The sequence below is a fragment of the Nicotiana tabacum genome, chromosome 19 (genome assembly GCF_000715075.1).
Source record: "Nicotiana tabacum cultivar K326 chromosome 19, ASM71507v2, whole genome shotgun sequence".
Taxonomy (NCBI): Eukaryota; Viridiplantae; Streptophyta; class Magnoliopsida; order Solanales; family Solanaceae; genus Nicotiana; species Nicotiana tabacum.
Genome location: NC_134098.1, coordinates 116901316 through 116923100, shown reverse-complemented (window position 1 = coordinate 116923100; position 21785 = coordinate 116901316). Strand labels below are relative to the sequence as shown.

At 36.9% G+C, this 21785-nt stretch overlaps 1 protein-coding gene across 10 annotated transcripts; it reads right to left on the bottom strand.

The window, feature by feature from the left end:
- Positions 1-1397: 1397 nt before the first annotated feature.
- On the bottom strand, positions 1398-14142 carry LOC107773028 (uncharacterized). Of its 10 annotated transcripts, none has more exons than XM_016592477.2 (9): positions 13699-14141; positions 11543-11627; positions 11187-11313; positions 10199-10312; positions 9350-9464; positions 3287-3490; positions 3151-3196; positions 2228-2303; positions 1398-1791 (listed from the first exon to the last, which is right to left on the bottom strand). In XM_016592477.2, the coding sequence occupies exons 6-9, from the start codon at positions 3403-3405 to the stop codon at positions 1496-1498; spliced, it is 537 nt and encodes a 178-aa protein (XP_016447963.1). In that variant the 5' UTR covers positions 3406-3490; positions 9350-9464; positions 10199-10312; positions 11187-11313; positions 11543-11627; positions 13699-14141; the 3' UTR covers positions 1398-1495. The 10 variants fall into 10 exon arrangements, with proteins under 10 accessions (XP_016447963.1, XP_016447967.1, XP_016447966.1 ...); XM_016592481.2 differs by having other exon boundaries at positions 11187-11299; XM_016592480.2 differs by having other exon boundaries at positions 11187-11291.
- Positions 14143-21785: the final 7643 nt, after the last annotated feature.

The window sequence follows — 21785 nt, the reverse complement described above, 5'->3', positions numbered from 1 at the left end:
CTTTATTTTTCGCAGAAGCAATTGTTACCTGTTCAGCACATCAGAGAGCATTTGCTGCACAAGCTGTCCAAAATTCATTTGCAGAAATCACTACTCAGGACCCCCTTTCCTTTCTGAGCCGATGATATACCGGAAACAGCATCTCTGCCTTTTAAACGCAGGGGTAAGTTTGCGTACACTTGGTGGACTATACGGGGTATGTTATTGTTGTAGTAGTACTCAGGACACTAGAGCACCTGGTACATTTGTCTATCCTATGTTAGACCCAAAAACATACCGTCTTCGTCTTCGACTTGCCACAATCATCAACGATCATTGGCAATAGAACTAAAAGAAAGATAGAATCCATCATATACGTAAAAGCATATCGTACTCCATCAACAAAAAATACCGCGAGAAGAAAACTAAACATACAATCACCAAGTCCTCCGCTGCTCCGCAATAACAGCGAAGGTTAGAAGTTGAAACTTGATAGCTTTCAACTAAGTGGGAATACAAAGGTAATAACAACTATAGGTTCAATCTTTAAAAACCGAACCAAAAGGAAGTCCTGCTTTTGCAGTTTAAGAACGAGGAAAGCAAAAGCAGAAAATAGATAAAAACTATGGTCGCCTTCTACTTCCACGGATACAGTCAGGACAATTCTCTGTTTATGTAAACATTTTCTTAAAATTATCCAACAAAATCCAAATTTATATGCTGTGAACTCCCGTCCAGATCTCTTTGTTAAGAATCCACGCGTTGAGCTAGCAACCGAAAGAGTCACATGAAATGTATAAAATTACAGAAATACCCTTATATTATTTGGTAATTCCAGGGGAGCACACACGTTGAGGGAGCAGTGCCTATGTTTTTATAATTAGTACTTATGTTAAGAAACCAAGGTTCTTTGGTTAAAGATGACATTAACTCTTATAATTAGTACTTATGTTAAGAAACAAGGTTCTTTGATTAAAGATGACACTAACTGAATCGCCAACAAGCTCAAACATCATAATCTTGTTTTTCCTTTTATATATAAATGATTATACATAGATTATGCATTGACCGTCTATTTTTAGTTTAAATAAATGAGTGGGCTGCTATTTAGCTTAATTCTTCTTTAAAATTTTTATTATAACCCAAGACGTGCAAGTTTTTTGAACTTCATTTACTTTCAACAAGAAGCCATCTTTTTCTCTTTGCATATGACCTTAACAATCTTCATATCTAAAAATGTTCCTACCATAGCACAAAAAACACAGTAGAATCGTGCAACATATGCCCGCTAGGGTGTTTCCTGCTCGCGAGGAAAGAAAGGAGAGCGACAAGGTTCAGTACACAGATAGAAACTGGAAAATTTCATCTTATCTATATGCATGCAAAACTTCTTTCCTTCCTTTCAATACAGGACAGTCTACTAGAAGCTGCAACCTCTTTCATGTAGCTGCGAAAATCATTTACAAGCATACTTATAACTATAGTGCCAAACCTTCTTTTTATACAAGTTCTCTCCCTATTCTTCAAAGTCACATTCGTTTTGCTCCGACAATAGCACTGCTTCTAGTTCCTTACTGAAGTCTTCATTGCCATCATGCTCTTCAGCCACTTCTTGTTGGGAGAACTTTTCCTGCTTTTCCTTTACAATGTCAAGCGAGTCTTTGACAGGCTGAAAACCAATGCCTGTTTGTTGATAGAATATTTCCTTCTGAGCTTTCCAGTCCTCAGCAGTCTTCTCAACTACATCGCCTATCAATGTCTGGTTCTCTGTTATGTGCTTTATATTTTCTACATCCACCATGTCTCTAGCCGCTTCGAGAAGAGAAAAGAAAAAAGCAAGTGAAAAGATGCCCTCCTCGACTTTAAAAGGAAAGTTAAAATCATGGATGCAAAAGAGCCTTATGGGATTTAATGCGTGCCCAATTGCCTAAGAATCATGGGAACTAAATTCATTTTCAACGTCCTATATACATTCTGAACAACAGGAATACAATAGTTTGTGAACTAATTGAGCTTCACTGCACCAAGCTGGCATTCACAATTACTTCAGTATGGACCGAATATTGACTTTAGCAACGGAATACTTCTAAGATAGAAGAAAATTTGACCAGTATTATACTGACTTGGATAATCCTTTCGAAGTAATACAAAATGGTGTCATACTTAACACATCAATAGTGCCGACAACAAAAAGAAAATGACCAAAATATGTTTTCCGTTAAAAGATTAAGAAGCTCATTGAGGTTACCTCTAATAGCTAGTTCCTTGGCCCTTGCATATTCTGCTGACTTTTGCTTGAGCAAATCCACCTCAAGCTCCATGCCCTGGAATAAATGGGAATACGAATTCAGCACTCTGAAGTCAAAGATAGAGACATGCAATAGCAAGTTTAGTGACAAGAGACCTAATGAAAGGAATTGCATCACTAAAGCAGCCTCCCAAAAAGCTAACTCGTCTAGCTTTTAGTGACAAGTAACAAGCTAATTTGCTTATACTGATCAACTCCAACATTCAAAAAACTTCTAATCAACGCAAAGAATGCATCATATGGTCAAATGATCCTCTAACAAGATATCTGATTTTTCCATTGATTGTTTAAAAAGAAACCTCCATTGATAGATTTCCTCACAAACAGGCAACTCGAGATTAGTCCATTCCTTTTGTAGTACTTCATTTCACTTGCCCTTTTAACTATCACACCGCAAAGGTAAAAACTAAGCATCCACTCCAAGAAAAAAGAATCATAAAAGAACAATCTTATGCTATTCTGAAAATACTTGCTAAATTACATAAATACAAACACCGACCCACACAAAAACAGAAACAATTTCGTATTCCAGCAAACAATATGAATCATATTTGGATGGAAGAAATCCAATCAATTTAATGAAAGAAGTTTTACACAGTCAATTGGTCCAAAATTACTAAAATCCTACTTATAATTTTTACTTTTGATGATGTTGCACCTGATAATTTTCTTGCAAAATCAGTAAAGTACAGGTCTACTCAAAATTTCCATCAAAATGGTGGTTGAGTTCAACAAATCCATATATTTAGCCGCATCAATCCATATGCACTGTAGGCAAAAGCACACAGCTGGAAGCATATTCTAGAATGGAAAATTGATAGAGCCCTTCTCTTTGAATTTAAAAAACAGTTTTACAAACATACCATATCCATGTGGGTGAAGTGCTTGATCTGGGTATTTGCAAATAACCTACATCATCCAAAGAAACAAGGTGAGCGAATGTATAGAGAAGGCTGTGAAATATAACAAACAGTTAGCAGAAAAGAATCAGTAACCTACTTTTTGGATGCTATACGGATACTTGCATTTTGTATTTCCGTCAGTTCATCTAATCTCTCAGTTACAGAGCCTTCATTCACATCCACAGACCCAAAAAGAAACATGTTCCTGTTTAACATACGTTTGACTAAAGCAGGGCAGGGACTACTTTAACATCTTTAGCCTTTGCCTCTGTGATGATGCTCCGAAGATTCTTCAGGTCTCCTGCCAAATGGAATAAAAAGAATTATGGTAAAACTACAAAGCATCAAAAGCTACTGACAGTTGCACAGTAAACTAAATTGGCAGTTAAACACTCGCCAAATTTTGTAAACAAACAATAGCCAAAGAGTTTAAAATTTCTAAAAATTAATTTAAGGAATCCCCAAACAACACAAAAAGGTCTTCCCGAGGGACATTTCTTCCTCTGCGTTAAATAGTTGTATAAATAATCCTAGTACCACATGAAATAGGAGTAGAATATGTATTGTATTAATAGGGCTCATTGTATCATAGTTAACATCAATATAATATATTTTTCTCCCGTGCTTGCAATCGTGAGAGATTTATCGCTGTGCATGAATTCGAGCGACTCCGGGAAAGAAAAAAAAATCAGTCTTTTTTCTGGCAAATCAGGGTTGTCCGCAAGAAAGTTATTTTCAGTCGGTTTTGTCTAAAACCAATACCACCACAGGATAGATCAGCCTCCGGCAACCAAACCCCAAAAATTTCTCCGGCAAAAAGTGTTTCACGCACCATTAGCAATTTTTTTTTCGGGGGAGGTTCGACTCACGCGCCGGAGGCTGATCTATTTCTTACACTTGCTGGACTTCCTACTGACCTTGATTCAGTATCCGACCATATTTTGGCTAGTTCGACTATCCCTACAGTTGATGAATTATTCTCTCGATTAATTCGCCTTGCTGCAGCACCTAGTCAAACAGTGATCTCATTAGACATAGTTGACTCCTCTGTTCTCGCATCTCAGACAATGGAAAATCGGGCATCTCAGGCTATGGAGAATCGACGAGAAAAAGGTCGTTTTGGGAGATCTCGACTCAAGTGTTCTTATTGTAATAAACTTGGACACACTCGTGAAGTGTGCTATTCGTTACATGGTCGACCACCCAGAAACGCTCATGTTGCTTAGACCGAGACTATAGGTAACCATGGATTTTCTTTATCTGAAGGGGAATATAATGAGTTCCTTCAGTATCGAGCAAGTAAGTAGACATCTCCACAAGTAGCCTCAGTTACTCAGACTGATACTTCTGTTGCTGGTAATTCTTTTGCTTGTGTTTCTCAGTCTAGTACTCTTGGACCGTGGGTCATGGACTCGGGAGCTTATGATCATATCTCTGGTAATAAATCAATTTTGTCTAATATTGTGTATTCACAGTCTCTTCCTAGTGTTACTTAAGCCAATGGGTTCCAAACTAAAGCAAAAGGAGTTGGACAAACTAATCCCTTATCTTCGTCACTCTAGATTCCATTCTTTATGTCCCTGGTTGTCCTTTTAGTCTTGCATCTGTTAATCGTTTGACTCGTGCCCTCCATTAGCTCGCTTGTATCGGGGGGAGCTTACTTCACTTGTTTTCTTGTGGTATATATTTTTTTAATGATTCTTATATTATGCGAGACCGCAGTACGGGACAGACGATTGACACAGGGCGTGAATCATAAGGCCTTTACTATCTTAACTCACTCAGTCCCTCCACAACATGTCCAGTTGCAGCTCATCCAGACTTAATTCAAAGACGTTTAGGACATCCGAGTTTATCCAAGCTTCAGAAGATGGTGCCTAGTTTGTCTAGTTTGTCTACATTAGATTGTGAGTCGTGTCAACTTGGGAAACATACCCGAGCTACTTTTTTGCGTAGTGCCGAGAGTCGTGCAGAGTCTATTTTTTCATTAGTTCAATCTGATATATGGGGTCCTAATAGAGTCCGTTCAACCTTAGAATTTCGTTATTTTGTTAGATTTATTGATGATTACTCAAGATGTACTTAGATTTTCCTAATAAAAGATCGTTATGAGTTGTTTTCTATCTTCCAGAATTTGTGCTGAAATTAAAAATCAGTTTGGTGTTTCTATCCGCACTTTTCGTAGTGATAATGCTTAAATTATCCTTTCAGTTTCAGCAGTTTATGACTTCTCAAGGAATTATCCATCAAACATACCCCTCAACACAATGGGGTAGCAGAGAGAAAAAATAAGCATCTCGTTGAAACTGCTCGTACGCTTCTCATTCAGTCCCATGTTCCGCTGCGTTTTTCGGGCGATGCAGTTCTTACAGCTTGTTACTTTATTAATCGGATGCCTGCATCTGCTATCCAGAATCAGATTCTACATTCAGTATTGTTCCCTAAGTTACCCTTATACTATCTTTCTCCACATGCTTTTGGGAGTACATGTTTTGTTCATAACTTAACTTCCGGAAAAAATAAGTTAGCTCCTCGTGCTCTCAAATGTGTCTTCCTTGGGTATTCTTGAGTTCAGAAAGGATATCGTTGCTACTCCCCTGATCTTTGTAGGTACCTTATGTTAGCTGATGTCATATTTTTTGAATCTCCACCTTACTTTACCTCTTCTGACCACCTTGATATAACTGAGGTCTTACCTATATCGACTCTTGAAGAGTTTACTACAACTCCTTCTACATCCTCAGCTGCAGAAGTCTTACCCATACCAGTGTTTTGGATAGCGTGCGGCGACAAATAGCGACGAGGGCCCGCTTCACTGAGGCGAGAGGCGCGCAGCGAAGCGCTCGCCTTTTTTATGTGAAGCGACAATTTATACAAAAACATAAAATATTATATACATATAACTAAAAACTCAATAACAATAATATATTAATAAGAAGAAGAAAAACAGAGCAAAAAAAAAAGGCTACTGCCTATATCAATTCAAAAATTAAAAACTCAATAGATTCTATATGCTATTAATTCTACTCTATAAGACTATTAAGTCTATAATTGAAAAAACAGAGCAAACAAAACAGAGCCTAAAAAGAAAGAGCTACTGCCTCTGCTCTGCCTCTGCTGCTGGTCGAAAAACATAGCCAAAAAAAAAAATAAGAGAAGAAAAAAGAGGAAGGGAAGAGCCTCTGTTATTTTGCTCGAAAAACAGAGCACAAAAACAGACTCTCTGTTTCTGGTGTTTTCGACAAAAAACAGAGCAAAAAAAATAGAAAGAAGAAGGAGAAAGAAGAAAGAAGAAAGAAGAAAGAAAGTCAACTCAGAGAAGCATACCTGGTCTTTCAGATGGCAGAAACTTGATGTAGAAGACGATGGCACTTGGCAGAAACTTAAAGCTTTCAGATGAAGAAGACGATGGCACAGTAATCGCGAGCCCTAATCGTGACCTTTTTTCAGAAACTTGGCAGCTCTGTTGTTCGAAGTTGAAGAAGAAAGAAACTTCTGAGAGTCGAGCCCTAATCACGACCTTTTTTCTTAAGTCTTTGCCCTTTTTCTTTTTAAAAAAGTGACGCTTCAGTCGCCTCTCGCCACACTGTCGCCTCTCGCTACATAAGTAGAGGCGATCGCTTTATGTAAATCGCAACGCAACAGATGAAAGAAGCGACACAGTCTCGCATCGCTACGCTACTCGCTATTAGCGACGTAGCGCTCGCCATTTACAACACTGACCCATACCGACCGTTGAGTGACTCTAGTGTTTCTCCTCCTAGATCCTCAGCCACAAGAACACCACTCTTGACTTATCGTCGTCGTCCACGTCCAGCATCACGCACAGCTGATTCACGTCGTGCACCTGACACTGCTCCTGCTACAGACTTGTCTCCTCTTAGTCCATTAATTGCACTTCGAAAAGGTATATGGTCCACTCTTAATCCAAATCCACATTATGTCGGTTTAAGTTATCATCATTTGTCATCACCTCATTATGCTTTAATATCTTCTTTGTCCTCTATTTTCATCCCTAAGTCTACAGGTGAAACATTGTCTCATCCAGGATGGCGACAGGCTATGATTAACGAAATGTCTGTTTTACATACGAGTGGTACTTGGGAGCTTGTTCCTCTTCCTTCAGGTAAATCTACTATTGGTTATCGTTGGGTTTATGCAGTCAAAGATTGTCCGGATGGCCAAGTTGATCGACTTAAGGCTCGTTTTGTTGCCAAAAGGTATACTCAAATATTTGGGCTCGATTATAGTGATACTTTCTCTCTCATGGCTAAAACAACATCAGTCTGCCTTTTTTTATCCATGGTTGTTGTTCGCCATTGGCCTCCCCATCAGTTGGACATTAAGAAGGCTTTTCTTCACGGTGACCTTAAGGATGAAGTTTATATGGAGCAACCACCTGATTTTGTTGCTCAGGTTTGTGGCCTGGTATGTCGGTTGCGCCGGTCACTCTATGGTCTAAAGCAGTCTCCTCGAGCCTGGTATGGTAAGTTCAGCACAGTTGTTTAGGAATTTGACATGACTCGTAATGAAGCTGATCACTCTGTGTTTTATCGGTATTCTGCTTCAAATCTCTATATTTATTAGGTGGTTTATGTTGACGATATTGTTATTACCGGCAATGATCAGAATGGTATTACTGAGTTGAAGCAACATCTTTTCGGCACTTTGAGACTAAGGATTTGGGCAGATTAAAGTATTTTCTGGGTATTGGGATCGCTCAGCTTAGCTCAGGTATTGTGATCTCACAACGAAAGTATGCCTTAGACATTCTTGAGGAGACGGGAATAACTGGCTATAGACCTGTTGACACTCCTATGGATCTGAATTCTAAACTTCTGCTAGGACTACGGGAGCCGCTTAGCGATCCTGCAAGATATAAGCGGTTGGTTAGTAAATTAAATTACCTCGCAGTGACTAGACCTGACATTTCCTTCCTTGTGAGTGTTGTGAGTCAGTTTATGGATTCTCCCTGTGATGATCATTGGGATGTAGTTGTCCGCATTCTTCGGTATATAAAATCAGTTCCAGGTAAAGGATTATTGTTTGAGGATCAAGGCCATGCGCAGAACGTTGGATACTCAGATGCTGATTGGGCATGATCACCTTCTGATAGACGTTATACATCTGGATATTGTGTTTTAGTAGGAGATAATTTGGTGTCTTGGAAGAGCAAGAAACATAATGTGGTTGCTCGGTCTAGTGCAGAAGCAAAATATCGAGCAATGGCTATGGCCTTCATATTGCATCAAATCCGGTGTTCCATGAGAGAATTGAACACATTGAGATTGAATGTCACTTCGTCAGAGAAAAGATACTCTCAGGAGATATTGCTACAAAGTTTGTGAAGTCGAATGATCAGCTTGCAGATATTTTCACCAAGTCTCTTACTGGGCCTCATACTAGTTACTTATGTAACAAGCTCGGTACATATGATTTGTATGCACCAGCTTGAGGGAGAGTGTTAAATAGTTGTGTAAATAATCTTAGTCCCACATGGAATAAGAGTAGAATATGTATTGTATAAATAAGGCTCATTGTATCATAGTTAACATCAATTTCCCGTGCTTTCTCACATTCTGATTGGCACTGCTAGATCAGAAGAATTACATCGGCTACGCACCCACAAAAATATAAATTTTTATATCCTCAAAGATCTACAACTAAAGGAATATGAATAGAATGTCATACTTCATTTAAACAAGGGTGATGCTATGCTACATATCACTATATCATGAACAATAAATTATGGTGAACCGGTTCTAGAAGTGCCAAGGAACATACATTGAACTTGCAAATTATAGTTGAAAACATATATTGTTCAATGGGTTACTTCTGAAAGTGAAAATGAGGACGCAATGGCTTTCTCTGAAAATGAGGACGCACAAGTAGTTTGAGAAATGATAGAGAGAAGGAGATCATTTGGCATCAAAGGAAAATTTAATTGGAGGTCTTGTTGATTTTGGACCAATCAAATGTTCTTCAAATGAAATTAAAACTGACATTTAAGAACGTTTTAGCAAAATGATAGTACGAGCTGGTATTGTGATTGGTATCTTAGTAGCATCAATTTTCACCAATTATTCAAGCATTCTTTGACTTCTTGTGCTTCATCTATTATTATGATTTGATAAGAAAACTGAATAGAGTGTTGACCCACCTGTGGTTCCAATTATACAGGTTAATGTCCTCAAAGCTAAACCAAGAAAAGGTTTAACATCAGTCGAAGCAACAACGGTGGACACCTAATAGTGGTCCAATTCCATTCACATAACCTGCAAAAATATAGATACTTGATAGTCCAATTACATGTTTGGAGAACTCTTCAAAGAACTAAAGCAACCTACTTAAAGTATGAGTAAACTATGAATTAACATCCTCACTAGAGCTATTCATTTAATTTACATATACATGTTACGTCATAATTCATCTGATATACAGCATTAATATTGTGTTATAGTTCCGGTAACATATTTTGAAACAGGAATCTAGAAAGTATCCATGATGATATATGCTCCAGACAGTGCCATCACAAAGAAAGAAATTTGCAACTCAATCAGTGAAGTGACTGATTCAGGTTTCATTCAAATGTTTTTTTACAAGATTTGATTGTAACTTTTAATTGTCTCATCTCATAAGACCAAAACTGCACAATCGAGAGGGAATCATCACATAAAAAGCACTGTTTCACGACATACAACAACAAACCCAATGTAATCCCACAAGTGGGGTCTGGGGGGTAATGTGTACGCAGACCTTACAACAATGTCTGGGGAGACTGTTTCCGATAGACCCTCGGCTCAAGGAACAAGGAAAATAAAGCAGCAACAACAATGCAATAGAAGCAAACAGCACAACATGTAATAATAAAGAACCGGGAATAAGAGAAATACAAAAATAGTACTAGTACTACCGGTAAGACTAAGAGACACTAGCGACTACCAGTCATCCTTCCACCCTAATTCACGACATATCATGTTAAAAAGGTTGTATATATATATATATATACCTAGAGATATATAAATCTTGAAAGGAAGCTTGAATGGCTGCGTCTCATAAAGGCAGTACAGGGAATAAAGCCCACCCAGTCTACTCAAAAGAGAATAATTAGACACCATGTAACCTGCAATGCATTCAATTCGGTAAATCCAAAGCAGGAAAATATCAGCCACAGGGAAAGGTGAAAATATTACACTAGTATGACAGCTCTCTCATCGAAATTTAAGAGAAAATAAACATCAGAAAAAGAATTTAAGGATGCACTCACATTCACTACTTTACTAATATCTCTCCAAATACTAAAATCACTTTCCAAAGGCTTTGTTTGAAGTCAGAGCCAAAATTTTACACCTTTTACTGTGCTATCTGTCGACATTTACCAGAGCATATGATGACGAGGGAGAGAATATTAGAACAAATTGAAATGTCTGAGTTGATTTGGAAGAATCTCTCAAGGTTTCTATATTTCTCTTAGAAATCGTGATTTTGAAAAATCTTTAAAGAGTTTGTGTTTCTCTTCGTTTGTGACCCTTCACTTTGCTACTCATTAACTGATAAGCAGGTAAAATTTGGTTATAGTAGCACATGGAATGCATCATATTTAGCAATCAAATAAATCAACAGTCATTTATATTTGTAATTTGTAACTTTTAACCACGTAAATAAATAAGCAAAATGGTGTTCACTTGAACACAAGATTGACTTCAGTTCTGTTGAGTAAAGGACAAATAATACAAATCTACTGCTACCTCAGTGCTATAAAGTTTTTCAACATTCTCTCTCTCTCTCTCCTTTTTTTTTGTGGGGGGGGGGGGGGGGGTTGGTGACATTTCTCAACATTCCTATAGTTCCATACGTTTCACATTAAAGGTAGAAAGTTTTTCATAGATAAGTGTGTGTATGCCACAATAATCAGAATCATTCTCTCCGAATGAAACTAAAATATGTTAAATTAGGAAAACCAACAAAAAAGTAAAATAGAAAACATTTAGACATACCACTGCAGTAGGCATAGAGTGATTGCATAAAGCATGCCTGATCTTTAGAGGGACTGGCCTCAAAAATATAGGAGAGCTTTTTAGAGACCCACACTCTCTTCATTTCTGCAAAACTAGGAGATCCACCCTATAAAACACCATATTACTGGTATGAACCATTATGAAAAGTGCAAGATAAATGAATAGCTTTCATTTTATTTTGGTAATGATGATGACGAGTTGAGCTAAATGAAAGGAATGAGGATTCATATCGCCGACCCCAACTTGCTTGGGACTGAGGCGTAATTGTTGTTGCAAGATAAATGAATAGATCAAAACTATGCTTAAATTGAAGGAAAAAACAGGCATATTAGTACCTTGGCAAACTCCTTTATAAGCTCATCAATGTCTAATTTGAACGGTTTGAGGTCCATATTGTTAAAGTTGACTTCTCTTTATGGCCTACAAGTAGAACATTTCTTGATTAAGCTAGTGCAAAGAACATATGCAACTATAAATTCAATATCACTACAGTTAGAAGAGAAGACGTACTGAATTCATGGCTTATATTCACTGTAGAATTTTCTAAATTGAAAATTCTTTTATCAAAGGCTACATTTGAAGCCTTTAGATCAGAGATCTCTTTTTTGAGATTATCAATCTCATTACTAAGATCTTGAACAGTAGTTGGCCTATCAATGGCCTGGGATTTTTCTTTTAAAATCCGTTTAACATCAGACATGGTATATGGCCCTTTTTGAGAATGAATTTCTTCTATCTCTGGACTTGTGAGTAACTAGTCCATTTTGTCAATAATTTGGGACCTCAGTCCTGGGTCTTTAATAATCCTGAGAAAATCTAATAAATTATCATTGGTTAGGACATTAATATCTAAGTCCTTGAATTGTGAATATATATTATAAAATTCATCATCCGTGTTGTTATTACAACACTGATTTTTCTTGCAGGGTCCACAATCATCTTCTGAGGAAAACGTCCTGTAAGACCCTTAAATCTTCATCAGTTGATGAATCTTCCCTATCACTATTTTCTGGACTGGAATTTTTTGGAGAAGAATTTAATAAAATCTTATATAAAGAATTCTTAATATTATCATCTATATCAAGGTTCTTAATCTTATCCTTGACTTTACAATCTCTAGCATAATGACCTATCCTACCACATTTGTAGCAAACATTAGGCTTATTAGATTTTATAAAATCCTTTCTATTTTTATAAAAAATTTAGCTTAGTGGTAAGGGTGTTCAAATTCCTAGAAGTATTGCAGGTTCAATACTTGCTAGATTTAATTATTCGAAATGAGATTATTTATTTAATTCAGAGTCGCCACTTGGGATAATTATTATGGTGTCCCAAGTCTCCGGTTCATTTTTAAATCCCAAATCGAGAAATTTGACTCTGTTCATAGTCCGCGAACACAGAAGACCGGGTAAGGAATTCTGTTAATCCGGAGAAGGTGTGAGACACTCTCGAATTCTGTGATTTTAGCACGGTCGCATAACAATTAATACTTAGCCTAATTATCTGATTTATAACATGTTTAAAACCTTTTATGCGCATGTTATCTTTTAGCGCTTCTAATTAAATATTTAACCGCTTTTTAATATTTATGGAGTTATTTCTTGAACAAGTTACGATGTCGTACACTTGTCGTTCTAGCACACATTGCAAACTGCGCCACGTGAAACGCACCCGCGATTTACAACATGCTTATTATTATTATTTTTGAAGTTATGGCCAAGTCGCGTGAAACGCGCAATCGAATTGGGTTTTACGTATCGTGACCATGCCACGGGAACTGTACCCATAGTCACGATGATTTATTTATTAATCGCGCCTAAAGCAAACTACGAATATTCAAGAATTAATTACTTTTCTAAATTCAAGATCGTGTGTTAAAGTTGAGAGCTACAGAGTCATGTATTGGGTTGGAGTAAGTGTTGGCAGCTCAAAATTCACCAACTATTAGCCTAAACTCATACCCAGTTAAACCAAAGGAGAATTTGAAAACATAAAATTACCAACTGACTTTGTACATCTACCACAAGCATGGGTAACACTATTATAGGCTTGATTTCAACAAATTCAAAACTAAAGGTTTAGCTTAATTGAAGCCAATCATTATACGAATAGACACACTCTGCTTCCCTTAGATTTCGAATCCGTTCAAGCAATAAACAAACTCATGACTTGATATTGACGTTTTCACTTTCCACTTAAACTGAGGATTTCAGTTTCGGAACCTATTTCAAATGAACGAACACATCCAGATTTCAAAACACGAGAGCAATAATCCTATAGTATCACAAATGAAGCTCTAACAGTGATTATCAACAAATGACTTCTGTACACAGATTTATTCTAACTCTATGCATCAAAATAGTTCAACATTAATTCAAACTTGCAAATAACAGTGATGAACTTTTCCAGGGGAATAAGGGAACAATTATTGTGAATTTCAATACGATATAGCATCTAATCAACAATTGCAGCATGTTGGATAAGTTCATACCTGAGCCACAAATAAAAATCGAAAGCCAAAACAAAGGCTGAAAAAAAACAGATGTAATGTTGGAACTCAGCTACTGGACAACAGCGTAATCAGCGGCGAGATCAGCTCCCAATCCCAGCTTCCACAGCTTTATAACCCAGAAGAAAAAGGATTTGAACCTTAAATTTCCAGCAGCTGATTCGTCTCCAAATCCTTTCCCAAATCCCTATTTTTATCAGTTTTTCAGAGATTTTTTATTTATTTATTTCCAAATCTGCTTTTGGAACTTTTAAATTGCAGAATCCCTCCGCCGCTATCTCGTGTGTGCGCTTTTTGAGAATTTCGGATGGTGGGTTGCGTGTGTATCCAGATAATTAGTGAGGTGAGAAACGCGTCGTTTGAGCCTTTGAGGGATCGGTGGGTGTAGTGCGGACCAAAGTGGGGTTATTTTGGACTGAAGCGATCATAATAGGTGGAAAGAAAGATTGGGCACCACAATATGTATAGCACCGTGAGCACCATAATATGTATAGCACAGTTATTCATTGCGCTACACCTTAATGGCACGTTTGTCCGTTAAGGTATAGCGTAATAAATAATCGCGCTTTATTTAAACTTAAATGGGAGGGAAGGTATAGCGCTCATATCTATCGTGTTATAGTATAGCGCGGTATACATGCACGTTATACCAAGATAAAAAAGCGTGCCCTTCTCCTTCCCCACAAACGCGAACCACAACCCCCCCAGATATATCCCCCCCCCCCATTTTTAAAGAAAAAAATCTCGGTTGGAGCCCACCGGTCCCACAAAAGTATAGATTCTCGGTCCCACATTATATCTAAGGCGTTATCGCATAGTTGGTTGCTCGTTTCGCCTCCAAATCACCAAATCTTCAACTTTCCAAAAAATTAAAATCGAGGTATTCCGACCTATTTTTTGTTAAAACTCATGTATACAAACTACCAAATAGTTATTTTTTATTGTGTTCTATATCATTTCGTGATTGTTTTGTGATTTAATTTATTTATTTATTTATCTGGATTATATTATTAGTGTGCTAAAAAAATTAATAAAATAGAAAAATTGTTATTAGTTGTTATAAAAAATGTTAATTAGTTATTTTTTACTGTGGTATATGTATTTTTGTGATTGTTTTGTGATTAAATCAATTTGTTATTTTTTATCCGGATTAGATTATTTATGTTTTATACGATTAGTAAAATAGATAAATTGTTATTTTAGGAATAATTAATCTTATTTAGATATTATTGTTGTACATATATTAATATGTGACTTTAATGTTGTTTAGTTCCATGTATTATTATGTTGTGCCCGTAATTTTAATGTAGTACCATTATTTGTAATGTAGTGCCCTTTTAGTGTAGTAAAATGTAGTGCTCTTTAGCGTAGTATCTTTGTAGTTATTGATTTAATTATCTGTTAAACTAAAAAATATCTGAAAAAATATGATAGTTCAAACACAAACTCTCTCGAATTCTAGTCAACAAACGTAAAAACAAATAACATTAAAAAACAACAATATTTGTTAAACTAAGTATTGTTATATGAATATGTAATAATGAAATCATGTATAATTATTAAAATTAATTATTTAATTTTATTATAGTCAAAAATAGGTGAGTAACAAACAAACATATAAAATAAGAAACAAATATATAAAATAAGAAACTAACATATTAAATAATAAACAAATATATAAAATAGTAAACTAACATATAAATAATAAACTAACATATAAAATAATAAACTAACATATAAAATGATAAAACAACATATAAAATATAAAATTATAATATAAAAAATGTATCAACTAACAATATATTAAAAATATCAAATAAATTTTAATATTAAAGATATTGCAATATATTTAAAGATGTTAAGGAATTAAAAAGAAAAATACTTTAATTAATATTGTTCAATTTACAATCATCGTCATGGAGGTTCCGCCTGTGCATCCCGGACCTGCATCGCTAGAGCTACTGTTGCTACAGGCCGAGCATAGGTCTTCATACATATGGGATGGGCAGTGTTTGTCCCAGACATTCCGCGCCAGACGTATAGACGATATGTGGGACTTCATTAGGACCTACCCCACTTCATCCCCGTATAGTTAGACGCCTTTAGGATATGGGTTTTTACAAGATCATAGAGGTCGGTCGGTTGTAGTTCGACTGGGCGTTGATCACGGCTATGATAGAGTGGTGGCGACCAGAGACGCACACGTTTCATCTACCCATCGGCGAGGCTACCATCACGCTTGAGGACGTGGAGGTTCTTTTTGGTCTGTCGGTTGATGGACTACATGTAGCTTACTCACATGCTCTTAGAGAATATACGGGATTGCATTACCTGCAGATGTTGCAGCGATTCACCAACTTCCAGCCAGCGGAGGAGACTGCATTGAGTGGGGCCAGTCATTTGAAGTTGACTCCTGTCCGACAACATCTGGAGGCGATGGATGTGGACATTGCGGATGATTCACCGGTGGAGGTTATCGACCGGTACACGAGATTGTTGATGTTGCTGATGTTTGGTAGTGTATTGTTTTCAAACACTTCGGGAAACCTAGTCAGCTTGAGATTTCTTCATTATCTTGAGCGGCTAGATGATTTACCTAGTTACAGCTGGGGTGCAGTTATTCTAGGTTACCTGTATAGGCAGATGTGTCGGGCAAGCATGGGCACCTAGAGAGACGTTGCCGGATTTTTGCCGCTGCTGCAAGTGAAAACATAGTCAATTCTTTTCATAATTATTACATACATATTAAAATAATAACTTAAATTTTACGTTCACAATGTATATTAGGTTTGGACATGGGAGCGGTTCCTGCAGTTCTTGCCACCTCTACCACCCATCGCTCCGGATGCACTACCTCTACCGTTTCTCTCTTTAGCTAGGAGGTGGGTTGATAGGCGAGGCTACAGACGCGAGGTTGAGGCTCGACATCATCTCCCCTATTACAGGGATTTGTTGGATTTGCTTGAAGGCGCGTAGGTATATGTATACTTAAGTTTACTTAGACTGGCTTTATATGTGTTGCGTTTACTCACGAGCGAGTCCTTCGCCAGTTTTGTTGAGCATCATGCCATCGGGCGAGTCCTTTGCCAGTTTGGTCGATCGCAGCTTGTACCTATCATGCCCGCTTGGCTTAGGACACATTACCAGCGGGATGATCATAACATGGTCGACCAGACATACGTGGACTGGCTAGAGGCCCAGATTGAGGTTTGGGACCAGAGATATGACCTGATTCCTCCACCCCATACACATGAGCGTACGGATGGCGAGCATGAGTATATGGGATGGTATCGCAACGTTATCCGACTTCATGTCGGGAATCTCGTTCATCGCGCTAGTGGTCGGTACATTCCATACGTTGGGAGGCATGAGGCACTGGTATGTTATTTGTTATACTTACTTATAACGTTAAATTATCATTCCGTAATTAATATTTGACATGTTATGCAGACTATTGGATTACATCAGTTATACCAGCTAGGACTGCACATGCTGCAGCATACCGACAGGGGAGCGGCAGCTTTGCACGAGTATGGCCGTCAAGTTACAGATCTGGCTGCCCAGACATTGAAGCGTGCCCGAGATGATGAGCGATTAGGATACGAGGCTGCTTATGTGCCGCTAGAGGACTACCATCGTGGGCCACCAGTAAAGCCTGAACGTGGTAGACGTGGTAGGCATAGTCAGAGAGGAAGGGGTCCTACGAGGTCGTGGTGGTAGGCGAGGACGGGGTCCCCCGCAAGTGAGCGTTGAGGCACCCGTGGAGGATATTAGAGATGATCAGCCAGGTGACCACCCTGAGCCACAAGATGCTCCTCATGATATGTCGTCATTCAGCCTACAGCTATCGCCATGGACTTCGCAGCTGACCCCGTCAGCTCCATTGTTGATCGCGAGCATGGCCATTACGCAGCAGGAGTGGGATCAGTATTTTCCTGATCGACCAGGGCCATCGACGGCTGCTGAGGATCGTCCGATACGAGAGGTGCATAGTAGGCGACGACTGAGTTATGGCTCATCATCGAGGGCTGTTGAGGAGTGTGTCGCTACTCAGGCGCAAGTTTGTTTGTATTACTATTATTTCTATTTGTTTTTATCTCATTAATTAGGCATTAATATCTAAAGCGTTTTTATTTATTTTTTAAATACATCATCATCGCCCCTCACAGAGGCCACTTTGTGCGATACTGACATGCCGGACACGACTGATTTTATTTAGGAGCCCGCCGAGACCATGGTATGACCATTAAATATTTTTTAGCTAACACGTACGTTAGTAATTTATATTTCATATACTAAAATATCTTATTATTATTATGTAGGTTACTGCTGGACCGACGGTCGCTTCTACCGAGTCTGCCAACCTTACCAACGATCATGCTGTAACGCATCCTCCGATAAAGAGGCGACGTGATGAGGATGATCTTGATAGCGTAGCCGGGCGAGATGAGATGCGCCTTAGGCCAGCCAATGCTTTAAAGCATACAAGATGTGGGAGACATTGACATTTATCATTATATGTATATATGACATTAAATATATAATAGCAACATTATTTTTGTTTTACATAATTTGCGCATGTGTTTTTATTTCTCGTGTTATTTATTAGTTTAATACTATATCACAACAACAAAAAAAAGACAACTTAACATAATTTAAATTCGGTACAATTAATGATAACTAGCTTTAGAGTATGTGCGTTGCATGTGTTAATAAACTAAAAAATACATACAAAAAGAATAAATTATGTAAAATTAAAATGGGCATTAAAATTGAGGTGATACTCATTTAAATGACAACAATAATGTTGTTATATTGACTCGTTTATTGAATTTAAAATAATTAAATATCTTTCAAACTTGCAACAATGAACAATTAAATTAAATTAATTAAATTAATAATTATAGCTATTTTCTTTATGAGAATATTGTGTTGATGTTAATAATTATAGCTATTTTATTTTAAGATTTGAGAATGAATAGATTGGTCCTATAATTGTTTTAAAAAAAGCGGTATATATATATATATATATATATATATATATATATATATATATATATATATATATATATATATAGAGAGAGAGAGAGAGAGAGAGAGAGAGAGAGAGAGAGAGAGAGAGAGAGAGAGGAGCTCTGATACCAACTTGTCACGACCCAAAATCTCACCACAAGCGTCGTGATGGCACCTAGTCTCTAAGACTAGGTAAGCCGATTACAATTACCTTTTGAAGCCATTTTTTTTATAAAAAAAACAACAACGAAAATAATTACAATATACAACCTCCCAAGACTGGTAGTACTGAGTCACGAACTCTAACTGAATATATGGAATAATCATGAAGACCGAATATATAATACTGTTTGATTACAAATTAACAGTACAATGAAATGAAAAGACTCCGAGGGACTGCGACGGCCAAGCAACTCTACCTTGAATCTTTACGATCGCGCTTAACTCTGCTCAAGTCTGATACCTCTAATGCCTGGCTCTGCATAAAAATGTGCAGAAGTGTAGAGTGAGCACACCACAACGGTGCCCAGTAAGTATCAAGACTAACCTCAATTGTGTAGAGACGAGGTAAAGTCAAGACACTCACTAGTCTAATAATATGTGCAATATAATATACAAAATACTAGGAAACAATAACAATAAGGGCAGGATAAAACAACCAGTGATATACACAACGGATAACAAGAATACCATTAATATCCCTCAACAATAATAAACACAATTACATCCAATTAAATTAAGTCCTTCAAATAAATGTCTTTCACATATAATTCCTTCATATAATTCTTTTTGAATAAAAATCCTTCCAAATAAATATTTTGAATATAATTCTTTCAATTAAAAAGTCACCATGTGACACCTCATTTCATAATCATAAAAATACGGGTCTCAGCCCATTTTCATATTTTTCGTAAATACGGGTCTCAGCCCATTTTCATATTTCCACGGCACCTCGTGCCCCATAATTAAATCATCATATTTTCCCGACACCTCGTGCCCTCAATTCATATCTCAACTGCACGAATAACTCACATGCCAAATATCCTCAATGTATATAAGATCCACATGATCAATCTATTTCTACTAAAGTGAGTTTAGAATTTTTAAATCAAGTAAGAAATCAACAAAGAATTGAATTTATTTTTAAAATTAATTTCGGTGAAGAAAGTGACATTTCACTTAAATAAAGCATAAGATAAACTACGGGTTTGGTTGTAAAACTATTTAATTTAAAATAAAATAATAATTTCTTTTTATTTAAATCAACTCAATCATCGAAAATCAGTAAGAAAACCCAAAAATATACTTTTTCAGAGGCACGTGCTAAAAAGCCAAAGCCAACACAATATAACTAGGAACACAAAACACATGATAATAAAGTCAACTAGTACATCACGGAAGAAAATAAGAATTTAGATATTCAATGAAACAAAATCACCAAGACAGGAACATAAATAAAGAAATATCAACAGGGTACTCCCGAGGCACCGCCTCGTAGTCCCAAATCATAAATAAATTCACAATATCTCATTTTATTATATCACCGCGGGAGCCTTCACATTTAATTTTTAAAGAAATTATTTTTCCCCAAAATGGCATCCCGCGTTTTAGCCATCCTTATCACACCGCATGGCTTCTAGTAGTTCTCCTACTAGCCACGCGTTTCAAGCCACCCTTATCTCACCGCATGCGTTTCAACGCCCTGACCTTATATCACCGCATGACTTCTAGTAGTTCCCCTACTAGCCATGCGTTTCAAACCACACTTATCTCACCGCATGCGTATCAATATCACAATATTTCACAAATCGCACCTCAATTGACCAAATATCACAACATAATAATATTTGCACATCAAGTGCCCAAATCTTACAACATATCACAAATTGTACATCAAGTGCTCAAATATTACAACATATCACAAATTGCACACCAAGTGCTCAAATATTACAACATATCACAAATTGCACATCAAGTGCTCAAATCTTACAACATATCACAAATTGCACATCAAGTGCTCAAATATTACAACATATCACAAATTGCACATCAAGTGCTCAATTATTACAACATATCATAAATTGCACATCAAGTGCTCAAATATTACAACTTGCCATAGAAATCAACAACACATTATTTTTCCACAATAAGGAGCCATGACTCGATCATAATGTGCACAACATCTTAACAAAATGTTTGGGAGTGAATAACTCAACCGAATAATATTTCACAATTTGGCACTTTGCCTCAATATGATTCACGACCTTTATAATTCAATACCAAATTTTCCACAATGCGAACTGAAAAGTAATTCATCTTATTAACTAAATTTTTCATTTTAATTATTTGTACGTAAAATCAATAATGAAAGTGTTTTTCATTAAAAAAAAAAATTGCAACTCAAACAAACACAGAGTTCGCATAAAAGTCAAGTGACAATCACACCAATTTATCTTATAAAAACAACCTCGGCAAACAAAGAATAAGGCATGACAAATAAGGGATTTAATAAGTTACAACAATTTTCCAACTTAATATTTAAGGGCGTCTACGAATTTCAACCGATATAATTTGCACATATAAACCGAGTACGCACTCGTCACCTCGCGTACATGGTTTTCAATTACACAATTTTCACATAAGACTCAATGCCTAAGGGATAATTCCCTCACTCGTGGTTAGGCAAGATACTTACCTTTTTGAAGTTATGCCAATATTCCATAATCGCCTTCTTGCTTGAATTTGACCTCCAAATACCTCGAATCTAGCCACAAATAATTTGATTCAGTCAATAAAATTTTATTGAAATTAATTCCATAAGAAAATACTAATTTTCCAACAAAAAATCTGAAATTAGCTCAAAAATCGACCGTGGGGTCTACATCTCGGAACCCGACAAAAATTACAAAATTCCAAAGCCCATTCAACTACGAGTCTAACCATACCAATTTTACCAAAACTCGACCTCAACTCGACCTCCAAATCTTCAAATCTTATTTTCAAATCCCTAAGTTCAAACCCCCGATTTACACCTCAAAAACATGTAATCTAGTCAG

Excerpts from the sequence above, each read along its gene's own strand:
- LOC107773028 (XM_016592478.2), bottom strand. The coding sequence starts at position 3,405 with ATGTTAAACAGGAACATGTTTCTTTTTGGGTCTGTGGATGTGAATGAA. Across the intron at positions 3,197-3,286 it reads ATCCGTATAGCATCCAAAAA|GTTATTTGCAAATACCCAGA; the intron begins GTAGGTTACTGA and ends TGGATGATGTAG. Across the intron at positions 1,792-2,227 it reads CAAGGAACTAGCTATTAGAG|CGGCTAGAGACATGGTGGAT; the intron begins GTAACCTCAATG and ends CTCTTCTCGAAG.